Here is a 15,698-nt window from a genome sequence, read left to right on the forward strand (position 1 = left end):
GTCACTGTAGGACCTACTGTAAAGTGACCTAAAATGCGCTCGCACACCCTTTATCCGTCAGTGTTTGGTTTCGCCGGCACGTGGCCTTCCCAACTCCACTTCCCTGGCTGAATTATGGGCCCACCACCACCCTGCCTGGATGGCTTGATTATAGGCTTAAAATAATTGACAAATACATTTGTAAAGCTCTATGGGAAAAAATGAATGAGCTTTTTTGAGTTGAACGACACCAATGCTATCCTATAGCATAATTTGAATGGTTAGGCTTAGTGCTCCTTCCATTTTACAGTACACCACATTGTAGCTGAAGTATGCAGTAGCTTACCCACCAGATTTAACAATGAAGAAACCTTCAAAATGTCACTCAAATAATATAATTCAATGGTCAATTGTCATGAAATCGCCGCAAAGCATTCCCGAGATATCACGTTGACAAGGTTGGCAGACAGTTGTACATAAAACCCATAAACATAATACCTCTGGCCAAGGCTGTGGCCAGCAGACGCATTTTTTTTTTAATGCATGCAGTCAGTGACCTTGACCACCTATTTCTAATCAGTTCATCCTTGAGTCCAAATATCATGAAACTCCTCAAGGGATTACTGAGATATTGCGTTCACAAGGATGTGACAGACAGGAGGTCAGTGACCTTAACCTGGACATACGTAAGGTCAAAGGGGTTTATTGTCAGTATTAGCTGAGCAACGAGGGCATACATTACCTTTAGAGCGTGCCAGAACCCTGGAAGGCGGATTGCAGAGGTAGTGTCATGCCTACTACTACCACCATCAGTTCCGACTACCTTACATTTTAGTTACCCAAGCTGTGCTACTCATGCCGAGTAGCCGGTAACTGGGATTGAACTCAGAACCTTGTGGTCCAAAGGAGTGTGCTGTACCGACTGAGCTACCCCGTTTGCATCCCGTAAACATTGATGACCATTAAATCAACCGACTGGATTATTAGTTTGTACATTTATAAATGTATATGTACTGTACTGTATCACTTACATCCATTGGGCACATTAGCTCATAATAATTACCTTCTTACTGCTGGTTTTGTATACGGTGAACTTCAATTTTACATCTCAGCCAATTTGGAAGGCATGAAGCATTTATGAGCTTCTAGTTTTAAAAGTTTGTCTTGTTCCCGGACCCTTCATCACACAAGGGATCTGCAGGTTAAGACACAAAGAGAATAGAATGGCACAGTGTTTTCTTTCAGTGAGTCTGAAAGGGACCATACATCTGGCGTCCCTTTTGAAGTAAGATTTGTAATTTCTTTCAAAACGTACAATTGCAGCATTTATTGTTAGTGTACACCAGCGAGAAATTAGAATACATTAAAATAATCCACAGTACATAGTTATTTACTTACTTCAATTAACAAAGGAGAACCACCACGCAAAACAACCATTTAATTGGAGTCTTTATTCTGCGGGGGAATAATCATTTATTGCTCAAACTTACCATGTGTTTTATAGCACCTTTCTCAAATAAATCATTCAAATTAGACGCATCCACGTGAATCCATTTTGTTCCAGTACAGTTAAATGGGAAGTGGAAGTTGGCATACAACATGCCTCACTGAGATGCTGCAAAAAAAGACTATAATCATGCAAAAAGAAAACACCACAAGGAGCCAGTGGAAATGTGGAGGTGCAAATGTTTTATTTGTTAAATAAAAATCTAATTATGCACACAAATCTTTAGAATTTGGAATGGGAACTCAAGAAATAACAAATATCTATTTAGAAAACAAATTCCCAGAGCAGCGCTCCACCAGTCACCAGGGCCGTGGACTTCCACCTCCATCTGTCCTCTAGCTGTTGTGGCCTTGAAGAGCCTCTGCCATGAACAACTTCCCAAGGTTCTGGGAGGTGAACTCCTTGACATTACTGCAGTAATTGTTAATTTGCCCTGTTGGAGGACACACGCACACACAACACACACACACACACACACACACACACACACACACACACACACACACACACACACACACACACAGAACGACAACATATCAAATTAGTGGGAACCCGGGTAAAGAGAAAGAGACGAATGTCTCCCTGTACGGTATCAGAAAGCCATGGGCCGGCTGAGAGACAGCAGGGGGCTGACTTTGGAGATTGAGTCAATAAAAGTTTAATTCAATTTAATATATAGATTAATATAATTTCAAGATAATGGCTGAGAAAATTACAGAACAAAAACCAAGCTCCTGCGTGTGGTGCAGAGGCAGCTGATGAAGTTAGAGTGTGGGAAGCTGGCTACCTGCAAATCTACATTGCAGTCTATATCCATGCATGGAGATAGTGTGTGTGTGTGTGTGTGTGTGTGTGCAGGGGCGGAGCTACCAGTGGGGATGGGGGGGTCGTTTCACCGTCAGATGATCGACCGACGATCACACAGCGTTACAGTCACTCACGACAGAGACCTTTACCCATGCAAAGCATTATCTGTTAGGGTGCTATGTTCACTTAAAGATGGAGTGCCACCATTTTTTTCCACCCTAAAACATGATCATCAGGTATTATTACAATATAAGGGGGAAGAACTTTTTCCAAAAAGTGTACAGTATTTGTTAAAATCATGCTTTTATGTGGACACGCCCACCAGTTCATTAAGTATGCCTGGTTTGCCTGGTGGGTGGTGATGGGTGGTGATCATAGACTGTAAAAAATATGGACAAAGCGTCCCGCGGGTCTAACGTGAACGTAAAATGAAGCCTGTCAGTCCTTGCAGTGGAAGTCGCCATCTTTCTAGATCCGTTTTGGCCCAGTTCAGGCCAGCTGGCCCATTGGCTGGCCCAGACAACGAGGCGGGACTTCCCCCTTCTTCGTTGGTTTTTATTTTGACTCGAGTGGGTGGGGGATCCCGTTCATAGACTGTAACGGTAGCCACGCCCCTCAGAACATGCGCGACTTTATGGTCATTTTTCTAATAAATGGGACCATAATTTTCCAAAAAGAATATTATGACATTAGAAATGAGACTTTAAACTAGTGACTGGAAGCAAAAAGTATTCATGACCATGTTTATTAAGGTAATACAGTCTAGGTGAAGTTGGGCCCAAATACATGGACTTCTATGGGGCTATGGGTTTTTTTGAGCCCAATGAGAGCGCCACAACAGGCCATTATATGAACTTTCATTTCCTTAGTGGCTTCACAAAATATCCGTCTGACTGCCCCCCTGGTGGTGATCCACCTGAACTGAAGCCGCACCCACAGCTGTAGTTGTATGATAAAGGGGGAGGGGTTAGGGGAGGGGCTGATAGTGTGGTGTCACTATATTACTGTTTACTTCATTGGCCCGTTTGACTGTCAAGGGTTCCAGGAAAAAACCCTAAATACAAAGTTAATACACCATTGCACATAAAAACAACTCCAGGGTGTCTAATGAAGTACTGTCACCTCATAGACACATGAAAAACTGGAAAAGTACAAAAATTGTGGCACTCCATCTTTAAGAAATAAAACTAGTGTTGACTTATCATTACATTTAGCTCTTATTTTGTAGAGGAAGAGGAAGTCTGTAGCCTACTTCCATGACAGACAGTTGTGTTTCAGTAAGGTTAGGCAGGGCCCAGGCGTGCGCTCACCCCCCCCCCCCCCCCCCCGGCCCGGTACCAAGTTGTTCCGCCACTGTGTGTGTGGTAGGACATATAGGAGGACATGGCAGATAAGCACTGTGGGAGTAACTGATGGGCACATCACGAAGTGTGAAGGGCCTGGGTGTGTATGTGTGTGTGTGTGTGTGTGCGCGAAGCACGTGCGTGTGTACCTGCAATAAGCAGGGTGTCCATGCGTGGTGGGGGCTGAGCCGGCTTGAACATCTTGTTGATGTCCTCCTCAGGCAGCGCGGCCTCTCCTCTGGTCTGCCTCTGGGTATTCTCCTGCTGTCTCCTCTGGAGGTACTGGAACAGGAACAGATGCAGGAATATAAAGTGATGAGAGGAGGGCAGGGTGAAAGGAGGAGGAACAATGACAAGGCAAAATTCATGGGAGACGAGGAAAGACGCAGGACAGGGACAAGAGAGATTATGAGAAGCAAACAAAATTGATGGAGAGGAGGGAGGAGAGGGGAAGAGGAGTGAGTAAGAGAGAAAAGGGGAAGAGGTGGAGTGAAAGTGTAGCAGTGAGGTTTAAAAGAGAAGAACAGGAAAGGAGGCAGGCGGAGATAAATATAGTTGTGGGGAAAGAGATAATGGAAAATGCGGGAGCGAGAGGGACAGAAACGAGAGGAAGAGTGGAAAGGAGGAACAGAAAAATAAGCAGTGTCGTGAGGGTGGAGTGAGAGAGAAAGGGTGAGGACCAGCAGGTGTGTAAAAGTTGGAAATAGAAGAGAAAGATGTGGAGGAAAATGGCGAGAGAGAGAGAGAGAGAGCGGAGAGTTATAAATGCTGACAGAGATGGAGTGATTTGTGGAGGGCTGACAGCAGGTAAATCAGTGAGGTGCCAGGTCCCTGGAGGAACTAAAAGCCTTGTTAATTTGAAAAGGTGGAGGACAGACAGACACCGCCTGGCGTAAGGGGAGGCGGTGGCAGGCGAGGAGAAAAGCAGATGAGTTGCTTTAATGCTTTCAACTACTGTACGTCTCCCACAACGCACCTGTATGGTTGACTGAAGCTCACAAAAAAAATGCAGAAGGGAACACTACACAACAAAAAACACAAAGCAAACTTTGCACAGATTTTTTTTTCTCCACTCGTCTTGAGTTCTGCCTACCGGTGCATAAAAGCATGACCAGACCATGCATAATTGGAACGAAAATACTTAATTATATGCAAATTTTAGAAGCAAACAAACCAACCGACCAACTGAACAAAAACAACAAAGGAAAGGAGGGGGGGAAAATATTTACACTACAAAAAGTAATAATTGGTTTGGCACAAAAAACAGACATCATCTATCACTCATACGACCAACACATGGTGGGCGTATTGCTGAGGACAAAGTGCGGTTGAGTGGTCCTCCAGATCCAGCCTGCTCTGGACAGCCTTGCACTGATTAGGCACTGCACTTGTCCATCTATAAATTCAATTCATTTTGTCTGTCTTAAGTCTTTACTATCTTGGGAAAAGATGAGCTTTGAAAGGCCAAGGTCTGTGTCCTCATCTTCTTCCTTGTTGGCTGAAGGTGAAGATGTAGGCTGTGTGTGTGTGTGTGTGTGTGTGTGTGTGTGTGTGTGTGTGCACGCGCAAGAGTCATTTCAGGCTTTTTCACATAGAAAGTTATTGCATTGTGTGTACATGTGAATGTGTATTTATTATTTCTAAGGCTGTCAAAGTTAACGTGTTAATCGTGCATTAACGCAAATTCATTTTAACGGTGTTAATTACATTAACGCGCAATTAACAGTTAAGTCTCAGAGACATGCATGTTGCTGTTTTCCACTGGCCAAGTAGCCGTGCGTGTGTAAACTTGAAAATGATTAATTCAAGTCAGTGTTAGTGGTTCTGAAGCAGTGGTCTGCGGACCACCAGTGGTCCTTGAGGGGGTTCCCCTCCCCCCTTCCTCTGCTAATTTACCAGACCATTGTTTTTCCTCTGTCAGCCCCAGTATACATTAATTTATTCCTGTCTATGATTTGCACATCAACAGTGTTGACAGCTGTGTATGGTGCTCGTGTGTGTGCACGCTCGTTACCTGGTGTTTCTGCTGTTGCTGCTTGCTGAGGTTGCGGCTGTAGGTGTTGTATTTGACAATGTCCTGACTCATGTCATCCACCCTGTCCATCAACAGCTGCAGGCTCTTCTCCAGGTGGTTACTGTGGAAAACATAAGCATGTCATTCACACATTTATATTACTGCTCCTTTCATGGATTCTTTTTAATCCCTTTTTTAAAGTGAAGGCCAACAAAATGTCAATTTGTGTCAGCCGATGTGATTCATGGCTCTGACTGGTGACATCAATTCGGCTGCATATTATCATCTGCCATCAAGTTAGTTATTCCTCTTTTCAGGCAACCAACCATGGATCCATTTGAAGACCAAAACCATCTCAATATGGGAAAACAGAACATCCTGTTGGACCGCACCAGTCTGGTTTCAAGGGGCCCTATACGCATACAGCATAGTATTACAGCACAAATTCTTACACTGAATCTCTCACCTACAGTACTCCTGTCACTGCGAACCATCAGATGTTGCTTGTGGTCCTGTAGAATAGTACTGGCCTGCCCTCTCTACGTGTCCCTCCAAACCGACATGAACATTCAGATGATCAGATACCCTGCATCCATCCATATGCCCTCGCCTCTGGGGTTCCCCACCTCGTATCTCTCACCACTCAATCTCTTGGGTCCGTCATCACATGCCACATCCTTCCCACCTACTGCTTTCCCCGACATCTTCCTTTCCTTCCTCTGACATACAAGTTGATGTGTGCATTTCCACTTGCCCAGCTGACATCTCGGGTTAGACTGTCTGAGCCCGCCACCTAAAATTGTTGTCAACCTTGTCACGGCTGAGCGGCACTTTCTTTTGCAAATCTTTCCCTCTGCAGGATCTCTCCATCACTGTTGACAACTACCACGCAGACTCCCGCCCCCAGACTGAAGAGGGTATCAGTGTGATCCTAAACAATCAACCATCATGTGAGGCCAATATTGCATCCACAACCTGATGCTTTTCTACTCCATCATCCATGTAATCCCTCCCGCAACAGGGATTCTGCCAAGCTCCTTGTTTGAGGTTTAGCTATCAACCATGTGGGCTGCTGTAATTTCTTACTGTGTGGTCTCCCCGAGTGCCCCCTTCAGTCTCTTCCAAGCACCTGAACAATGCAGCCTAGATTGTCATCAAACTCCCCAAATCCCCTCTCCTGTGTTCTCTCCACTGGCTTCCTTTGGATAGTAGTTTCAAATTAAAATCACTGATACTCCGGGATCTTAGATCAGTAAGGGGTCTGCAACTCATACCTCCTTCCTGGGGTCCAGAGCAGCACTCGAACCCACTCTGTATGCGTGTACAATAAAAGAAAATATACCCCACACACACACACACACACACACAGAGTTGCTACCATGTGATTGGCAGAGTAGAAATTTGTGTTACCGAGCAGTTGGCCGGTGAGTCTACTGTACGTATGTACTGCAGAATGTGTGCATGTATGTGTTTAGTGGGTACGTACTATAACTTTGATCTTTGCAGATATTTTCCACCACTTGCTTGAAACATTAATAATGGATATGAATTTAACGACACTAACATTTCCTACATAGGAAAAAAAATGTAGTGTGGTTGGCTAAACGCCCAACGCTCCTTCGTACGGTGACTTTGAACTTTGCAGTTATTTTCTACCACTTCCTTGAAACATTAATAATGAATATGAATTTAATGACACTAATATTTCCAAAATGTTTAGTTGGGGAAAGTAGTGGTTGGCTAAATGTCCAACATGTACAATGAGATGAGAACACAGGAAACTTCCACATTGCACATAAGTACAGTGGACGGGGGCAGGCCCCCCAAATAGACACGCGTACACCATACAAGCACATACAGTACATACACAGACATGCACCGAGAGAACGAAGCATGCATATTGCATACATCTGCAAATGCAGCTTACACTTTCAAGTTCTAACCATTAGCATTCTCATCACATTCAAGAAGAAATGATAGAAGACACTACAAATGGGCCCACCAAGCACTTGCAGTTGTACACGTTGTGTTATGTTGGTCATAACTTTGTTTCTGGCACAAGCAATTACTGACGAACTCATCCTGACATTTCACCACAACATTTCCACACTGCAGTGCTTGCTCCCCGATAAACATTCTCATCTCTGGCACATGAACAGAAAATTGTGTTTCTGTATGCTTAAGTGTGTGTCCTGAATGTGATTGATGAAATATCCCTCGAAATGTTAAGATTCCAGTGCTCACTGCCTTTATGTGTGTGGGTTGCAGACTGTTGCAGGCGCACAGCCCTGAAGAACAATCGGCCCTGGTTCTTTGTCACCATAGAAGACTATAATCCAACATTACTGTGAATACCTAAATCGTATCAGTTCACAGTTGTACTTTCCATTGCACAAGACCCCAAGGCAAGTTGATAAATGATTACGTGACCGTAAAATATTTCAAATATATTCTCAATTATGGGCGTTTAGATCAACTCAAACTGTTTTCAGTAGCATTTCACTCTGACCTTGAATAGTGTGCTGTGCCTGTGACTAGTCATATCAGCACATACAATACAACCCTTGACAAGTTAACCCCCTAAGCCACTCCGAAAGCTATGGTAAAACCCTCCTCATGCTATTCAAGGGGTTTAAGGACCCTTCTCTGCTACATTGCATTTTGGCCAAGGGCCAAATCCCACCCGAATACTTTCCTCCTCTGTCGACTCTACCCACACATTTAACCCATACTGTGCTCTCACACTGGAAAGATACAGATTCATTTATTAAAATGCTTCCTTGACAATTCCTGCATTGAAAATGCATTAATATGTGTGTGTGTGTGTGTGTGTGTGTGTGTGTGTGTGTGTGTGTGGGGTTTGCATGTTCTCCCCGTGTCTCCTAGGTTAGGTACACTCACAAAAACAGATGGAGAGGGAAAGGAACTGGTTGGAATAACGTGTTCCTTCCACACGCTACGTCCAACCGGGGACATTCCCCCGTCAGGTGAAAAGAAGCAGAATGGACTCCTCATGCATTGAAGGAAGCATGAGATCAGTCCGTTTCTCTCACCAGGTTGGCAAAGGGAGTGTAGAGCCCAGGATTACATTAGATAATTGACCACAAATAACCGCTTTAACTCTTTCTCTGCTGCTAGCATAAATGTAGTTAACCTATGCCCGCGGCTGTGTCCTTCCCGCTGTAGCCCCATGCACACACTCGCTGTAACCATTGGCATCATTAGCATTAGCGCACACCGTTTACCCGTTGCCAGAAGCGTTTACATGTCGGGAGTGATGCGAGACAAAGTCACAAATGACATCCGAAGTTTGGATGGCTGACGATCATCAAGGATAGCGCTCGAAGATTCCGAGTTATGGAGGTTTGAAAATCCTGCTTTGAACAGAGGTAAATGGAGAGAAGTTGGAACGTCCCATAGCTGGTGGTGACGGAGGCGTTGCATAGCAACTGGATCAATGTTAAAAGCTGCTCTGGGGCTCAACCACTATATACACGGAGTATATGTACGTACCTGGCTGATAACGTCCCATAGCAGGGGGGTACGGAAATATTCATAAAAGAATATACACAGTAGAATAATTAATATATGCAAAGGAAAACATTTCAACGGCAGATTAGACAGCACTGAATCTTTGAAAACATCTGGCACAGATGTTTCATCTAACAAGGGCCTCATAAGGGTGGAAACAAATCTCTCCCCCCACCCCCCTGCAAATTGCAATTCCAATAACAGCCAGGATAAAGGACTGCACGGTTAAACTGGTATCAGTATTTATGATTGGTGTGGACTGCGAATTAATATGAAGATGCTCTTCAACCACGACATGCAATTTATCATGAGGGATCAGCACCCTTTCATACCACATTGTGGAATTAATTTCCCTTTGATCGAATACTTCATCATTTTGCATTGTTGATATTGCACATTGTGAATTTCGTGCTATTTTGATTAATTGCGGAAGCCTAATTTGGGCATCTCCCATTGTTTTACACAGACAGCAATAGAGATAAATGAGACCCAAGTGTGATGAATCACACCATGTTCACACATTGCTGCTCTGTGTTACCAACAATACTATGGGCTTCTATGATGCTCAAAGAGCCTGTGTACTGAACACAACCAATCAGATACCGTGTGTAATACCGGAATGTGATGATTTTCACCCTCAAGGTGCGAAGGGTCACACAGGATCCAACCCCAAGATTGTGCAAAAAGCTCACCATACTTAGGTAGGTGTGTGTGTGTGTGTGTGTGTGTGTGTGTGTGTGTGTGTGTTTGTGTGTGTGTGTGTGTGTGTGTGTGTGTGTGTGTGTGTGCGTGCGCGCACGTGTGTGCGTGAGAGATCGACACACTATCCAATCAGGTGGCACTGACTCGGTGTAAACAACAGTGAGGGTAGTGTACGGTGTAAAGCGAACCATGAGTTCTTCAGATTTTTGAAAATTAGCCAAAAGCATGGATGGGAGAATATAACGCCTCTACATATACCACTGTAGTGACTCAGATCTGGACACAGGAAAGACCACAGACATCTTTAGATGGGAGTGTGGATCAGAGACAGTTATGAAACACAAGCAGCCCTACACACAACACATCCCATAACCAAGCCTCTGTCTGCCACACAACACTTCCCATAACCAAGCCTCTGTCTGGTCCTCTATCACTGTTCCTAAGGTCCTTCTCCAACCAGCCATTTGCTGTAATAAAAAAGGAAGAGATTTCCGTTTAGATGTGGCGTGAAAAGGACTTGCAAGCTGAATAATGCATCAAATCTTACAATGAAAAGGTTAAATTATTCAGAAAGGTCAGCCAGCCTCCCGATCAATTGTGAATTACAAATCAAAGTGCATCCAGGGATTTCCTATCATCAGTGATTCTGTTTTAAGGTTCAACAGCAGCATGCACATGGATGTGGTGCCTGGTGGCCTGGACTGGCGGGGTCTAGTCGTTCCTAAGCCCCACAGGACAATAGAGGAGGCTTTGAGTGTATTGATGAGCGGCCAGGAGAGGGTTGATAATTAGAAATAAATTAGTATAGAGAGCATCAAATATTGTTTGACATAGCTACCAAGGAAATTATGTTAAGTTGACTGCCAAGCTTATGGTTATCGTTTTAGCATAATGCAGCCTTTCTTAAAAAGATGGGCACAGACTTAAAATGGGTCACTGGCCCGTTTCTGCTGGGAATAACACAGCATGTTTCACAAGCCTGGGTCTCTGGGTGTGAAACAATATTTCATTTGGATCTCAGGCTAAAAATGATTCACAACGCCTGCTTTACTATTTTAGTTTAAATATCCCTTCCAGCAGTCTTAACCACTGCCCTCTTTGTTAATTACCTTACCTTGTTAGAAACATTGCTGCAGTCACAGACCCAATGAATGACTATCCAGTTACAAAATTAAGTGTAACGAACTCTGCAATTTTAAACTACAGGTTTGAAAACGCATTCTTGTATCCATGTCAATAATGCTAGTGTTCTTGCCATTAGAGAGGAAAACAATTCCCATGGTGTGCAGGGGTTGCTGGGGGTGTAGACTAGTATGCTTATACTTGCTTTCACTGAATAATGAAGCGGCCAACAAAGTCATATTAAAATGTATGCAATTACTGGAGAATGACTGACCCCATGACCTTTCCTCTAGGGTGCACCCACTGTCCAGAAATATATCTCATAGTCTAATAATGGACCTACTGTATATCTCATAGTCTAATAACGGATCTACAGTAGTACTGTATATCTCAGTCTAATAACAGAAATATATCCCATAGTCTAATAACAGGTTCATGGCCTTCCATTCCACTAAAAAGGTTTGCAGTTGCTTAGCAATATTACATAATACAATTTTGTGGTTTTGCCCCACTAAAGAGCATGTCAGTTTTTTTATTTTGAATAACCCAATTTCTTAGTCAATTCCCATTCTGTCCCTGTTGCAGCCAACCCCCAATGTTGGCCTGGGGAGGGTATAGATAACCACATGCCTCCCTTGACACAGAGTTGCCAGATGCTTCTTTTCAGCCGACCGCAAAGAATTTCACCAGGAGAGCATAACAGGCACTGACCAGGAGCCATAAGCAACCAGTAGAAAGTAAGTCACCAGTGCAGCAACAAGGCTACAACCCCTTGCAGGCTTCCCACCCATGAACACTGCCAAGTTGCCAACAGGCTCTGAGCATAACGCTATATCTGTGTTTCCAGAAGGTAGCATAGTCGTTTCCTGTTCCTTTCCCCATAGCTTTGTTTGATTGGCTCAGCAGCAGATTTAGGGGGCAATATATATTTGCTGAACATTTAAGTTGGCCAAATAAAAAAACAACAACCTTGTGGCTTGAAAAGTATAGACCACACATACCATAACAATATAGTATAATATCATAAATGTGAAGCCACTTATGCTGTTCTTTGGAAAAGAGCAACATTTTCATACATACAATCCATCACTGCCATCAACATTATCATCTCCGGTCAGAACAATGCCATTTTCTGGAGTGGAACTGCATTCACACGAGAATGACATTGACAAATGTGGCTGCAGATTGCAAAATGAGACAAAGGGAAAGAAATTAAATAAAACCTATTCTCTTTGCTTTCTTTGAGTGACTGGAGACAGGGGGTGTAGAGATATGGACACTGCTATTCAAGGGCAGTGCTATGCAGCAATGTGACAACTATGGGAAACAATTTCATCTAGCCAGACATTTCATCGGCAGTCATGCCCCCCTTTCAAGTCACATACAAAAATGACACCTTAGCTGTATGTGAAACAAAAACGGTATAGGGGTGAGTGAGGTATTGGCCTTAGGTCAATTTTACAATTTGCAACAAATGATTGGGCTGGCCCTGATGGCTAGGCATGTGCGTCCTAGATACCTCTAGACACGGGATACCTCATTTAGTTCACAGGTTGCTTGTTTTATGTGACAGTGACAAACCGTGCAAAACCAACAACCCCCACTGCGCTGTAACACAGTGCACAAGGAAACATGGTGCGTTTTGCACCATAGCAGGCAGCACATATGCATGACACATGGAGTTGATACAGTGCCAGGTTCCCATACCCACCCACAGGAAGGTTTTAGATTAGCAACTTCACATCTGTTGCTCCATTCACAGCAGTAGCTGCTATATGGTGATAAATGACTGCAGATCAATTCTCCTGATGGTGAGGACCTGCGAGTTCTGAATATGCATATTAAAAAGGTAAATACCCACCATGTTAAAAGAAAAAAGAAAAAAAAGAAAAAAAGGAAATACACAAGCATATTGATGCTGCGTTTAAAAACTCCTACTGGGAAATATCTGTAAGAGTCTTTAAGATTGTTCCTAGTCAGGAGCTCAAGCATGTTTTCTCAAAACCCAGTCTGTGAATCAGAATTGACTGAATTAATATCAACATGGCTACGTATACCACCATCAACAGTAAACTATTTTGCTTTTACAAGATTGTACTATTTAGTATCAAGTGTTTTTGCTTGGTAGGTTTCAAAATCAATCAACATACCGATACATTGACAATAGTTCAACCTACAGTATAAATACAAAAAATGTAGTTGTGTGGGAGTGCAATGCAGTGCATGTCTCATAGATAAGGCTAGTCATTCCTGCAACTGACATGGGTTTGAATCAAACGCCCTCATCCACCCTCTCCCTCACCGTTCCCGTCTCTCTGCTCACTGTCTGTCTGGAATAAATCATAACATGCCTCGAATAAATCTAAAAAAACAACAATACATTTGTTGCTGGTGCTTGTAAACAACTATAAAACCCACACCTGAGAGCAGGAGACCATGTTTTTCTTACCGTGGCAGCTCAACCACACACATTTCCTACATTTTACCTCCCACCCCAGGCATAAAGGATAAACAATAAAACATGTCTTGATATTTTCATGATTCAGATGATTAGTCACAAGGATGAGGATTAATCATAGGCAAAATTAACTTAGATATATAAGGTATCGTAAATGTATCATGATACACTATGTAAATTATTATTATTTTTAATACATTTTATCCCACAATTTTGCAACCCATTTTTTTCACCCAGTGTCAATTATCTAATCCTGGGCGCTACACTTACTCTGCCAACATGAGGCATGTGTCACATAGTGGGGGGGGGGGGGGGGGGGAGTGTCTGCCTTGGCCCTGATATTTGAATGGATGATTTGACTGTTGACGGGAGATATGTAGATAAAATAGATAGATATTTTGTTTGATCTCCTTTCACCCCCTCTTCTTCCCCTTCTCTCTTTCTATTGAAAATAATGACACGATGGGAACAATGCGCACAAAATAATTCCACCCACTTCTTTACTTCTGTAAACTTGTGACATGACAATAATGCTCATTCTGAGTCGAGGCAAACCAAAGGCCCCCTACAGTTTCTAAAGACATGGGACCCCAGACACCAGTGGCTGAACCAGTTCATGTGTTTGCCACAATGTCCCAGGTTTAACCCTGGCTTGTGGACCCTTGTGGTCCACCATTCTGTGTTTTTTGTTTTTTTTATCTGTCCTGTCCTGTCCTGTCCCTAAATACTAATAATACATCAACATTTTAAATGTTTAAAGTTTGGTTGGTGACTTCATTCCCCCACAGGTCAGGAACTGTACTGTCTGTAGGCAGAGAATTGTCTGGCCACATGAGACTAGCTAGATTTGTTTTCCAATGTATTTTCCACTGTTGTACTGCAAGTGTTGTTGCCGTTTGTTGTTACAGTTGTTTATGAGACCGAAGACAAATTTCCACATTGTGGACAATAAATGTAACTAACTAACTATGCGGTAGCATCTACGCTACACCCACTGTTGCATGAGCTACTGTCTGACCTGCTGGAGAGGTTGAGCAGCTCGTGCTTGTCAGCGACCGTCGACTTCTCCTCCAGCTCCCACATGAGAACATTGATGAGATGGGAGTTCTTGATCACGATGGGCACCTCCTCGAACATGTGCTCAAATCCAATGTTGGCCTTCTTGAGGCTTATGGAGGGAGAGATGCAGCAATGGTAGAGGGTAGAGAAATGAGGGGATAACAAGGGACAAGAGGGTGAGAATAGAGAAAGAGAAAAATAGATAAGGGAGATGAGGGATAATGAGTAGAGAAAAGATACAAAATGTTAGGATTTGTACCATGTTCAGAAACCTTAGTAAACAAGATTTACACTGAGAGCAAGGATTACATGAATACAAAATACAACATTTGCGTTTAATCCACAAAGGACAGTCCAACCAAGAATTAACTTAATTGCCTTGGTGAACAAGTCTGCTTCAATAGCCAAAATAAATATATTAATTTAGTCCTATTAAGTGGGCAAATCAGCACTTGGTCACGTTCTCTCAAACTCCCTCCCTATTTCAGCTTGCTCTATCTGACATGGTGCTGTTAATACATTACAAAATATATGTCCAAGTTTGTTTAATGTCTCATGTAAATCCAACAACACTGAATGCCTTATTTACCCCACCACTTGAGGTTTACAGTTCATAGTGCATGAACTTAAATATTGTATAGCTCTAATGTTGACTTGTTAGTTGTTACTGTAGATACATGTACATTGTGCTTGTTATGGGGTCAATAGGCTCATTGCATTCATCTGTTGGGTGCACTGCGCTAGAATAGAACAGGTTTATGTATGACCATCGTATGTATCACCAATGGAAATAGTCTGCCAAACTGATCAGTTGCTCCTTGTTGGTCATTTTGCAGGATGTTGTTTTAAATTAAAAATAAACTGTCTGGTGAAGCAAACTTTAAGATGACAGGTAGCTTCTCCAGAAATAGAAATATTGCCTTCAGTGTGGGTTGGCTTATAGGACCAAATCAATATGGATAACATAGTGGGCTATAAAGATCCTCTATAATGATAAAGGTACCGTTGGTCATACTCATGCTAATTTCTTTCACATTTTGCCCATGAATTATGAGCTTCAAAGTGCCCATAAAGTATTATAAAGGGCTCCATCGGTAGTCGACAGGTCAGGGAGAAGGTAGTATGAGGACAGTATGGCCTAGACCCTAGACAGGGCCCTGCCGGATAAAGCTATAC

At 43.0% G+C, this 15,698-nt stretch overlaps 1 protein-coding gene across 1 annotated transcript in view; it reads right to left on the bottom strand.

The window, feature by feature from the left end:
* Positions 1-1,648: 1,648 nt before the first annotated feature.
* LOC308318163 (eukaryotic translation initiation factor 3 subunit H) overlaps positions 1,649-15,698 on the bottom strand; it is a 51,919-nt gene continuing 37,869 nt past the window's right edge. The window contains exons 5-8 of the mRNA XM_080767591.1: positions 14,482-14,631; positions 5,651-5,771; positions 3,786-3,918; positions 1,649-1,919 (exon numbers count right to left, since the gene is read on the bottom strand). Of these exons, the coding sequence (XP_080623717.1) occupies positions 1,822-1,919; positions 3,786-3,918; positions 5,651-5,771; positions 14,482-14,631 (502 nt within the window). The 3' untranslated portion in view covers positions 1,649-1,821. The remainder of the gene's footprint in view (positions 1,920-3,785; positions 3,919-5,650; positions 5,772-14,481; positions 14,632-15,698) is intronic.

Source organism: Protomyctophum bolini (genome assembly GCF_963924005.1).
Source record: "Protomyctophum bolini genome assembly, chromosome: 7".
NCBI lineage: Eukaryota > Metazoa > Chordata > Actinopteri > Myctophiformes > Myctophidae > Protomyctophum > Protomyctophum bolini.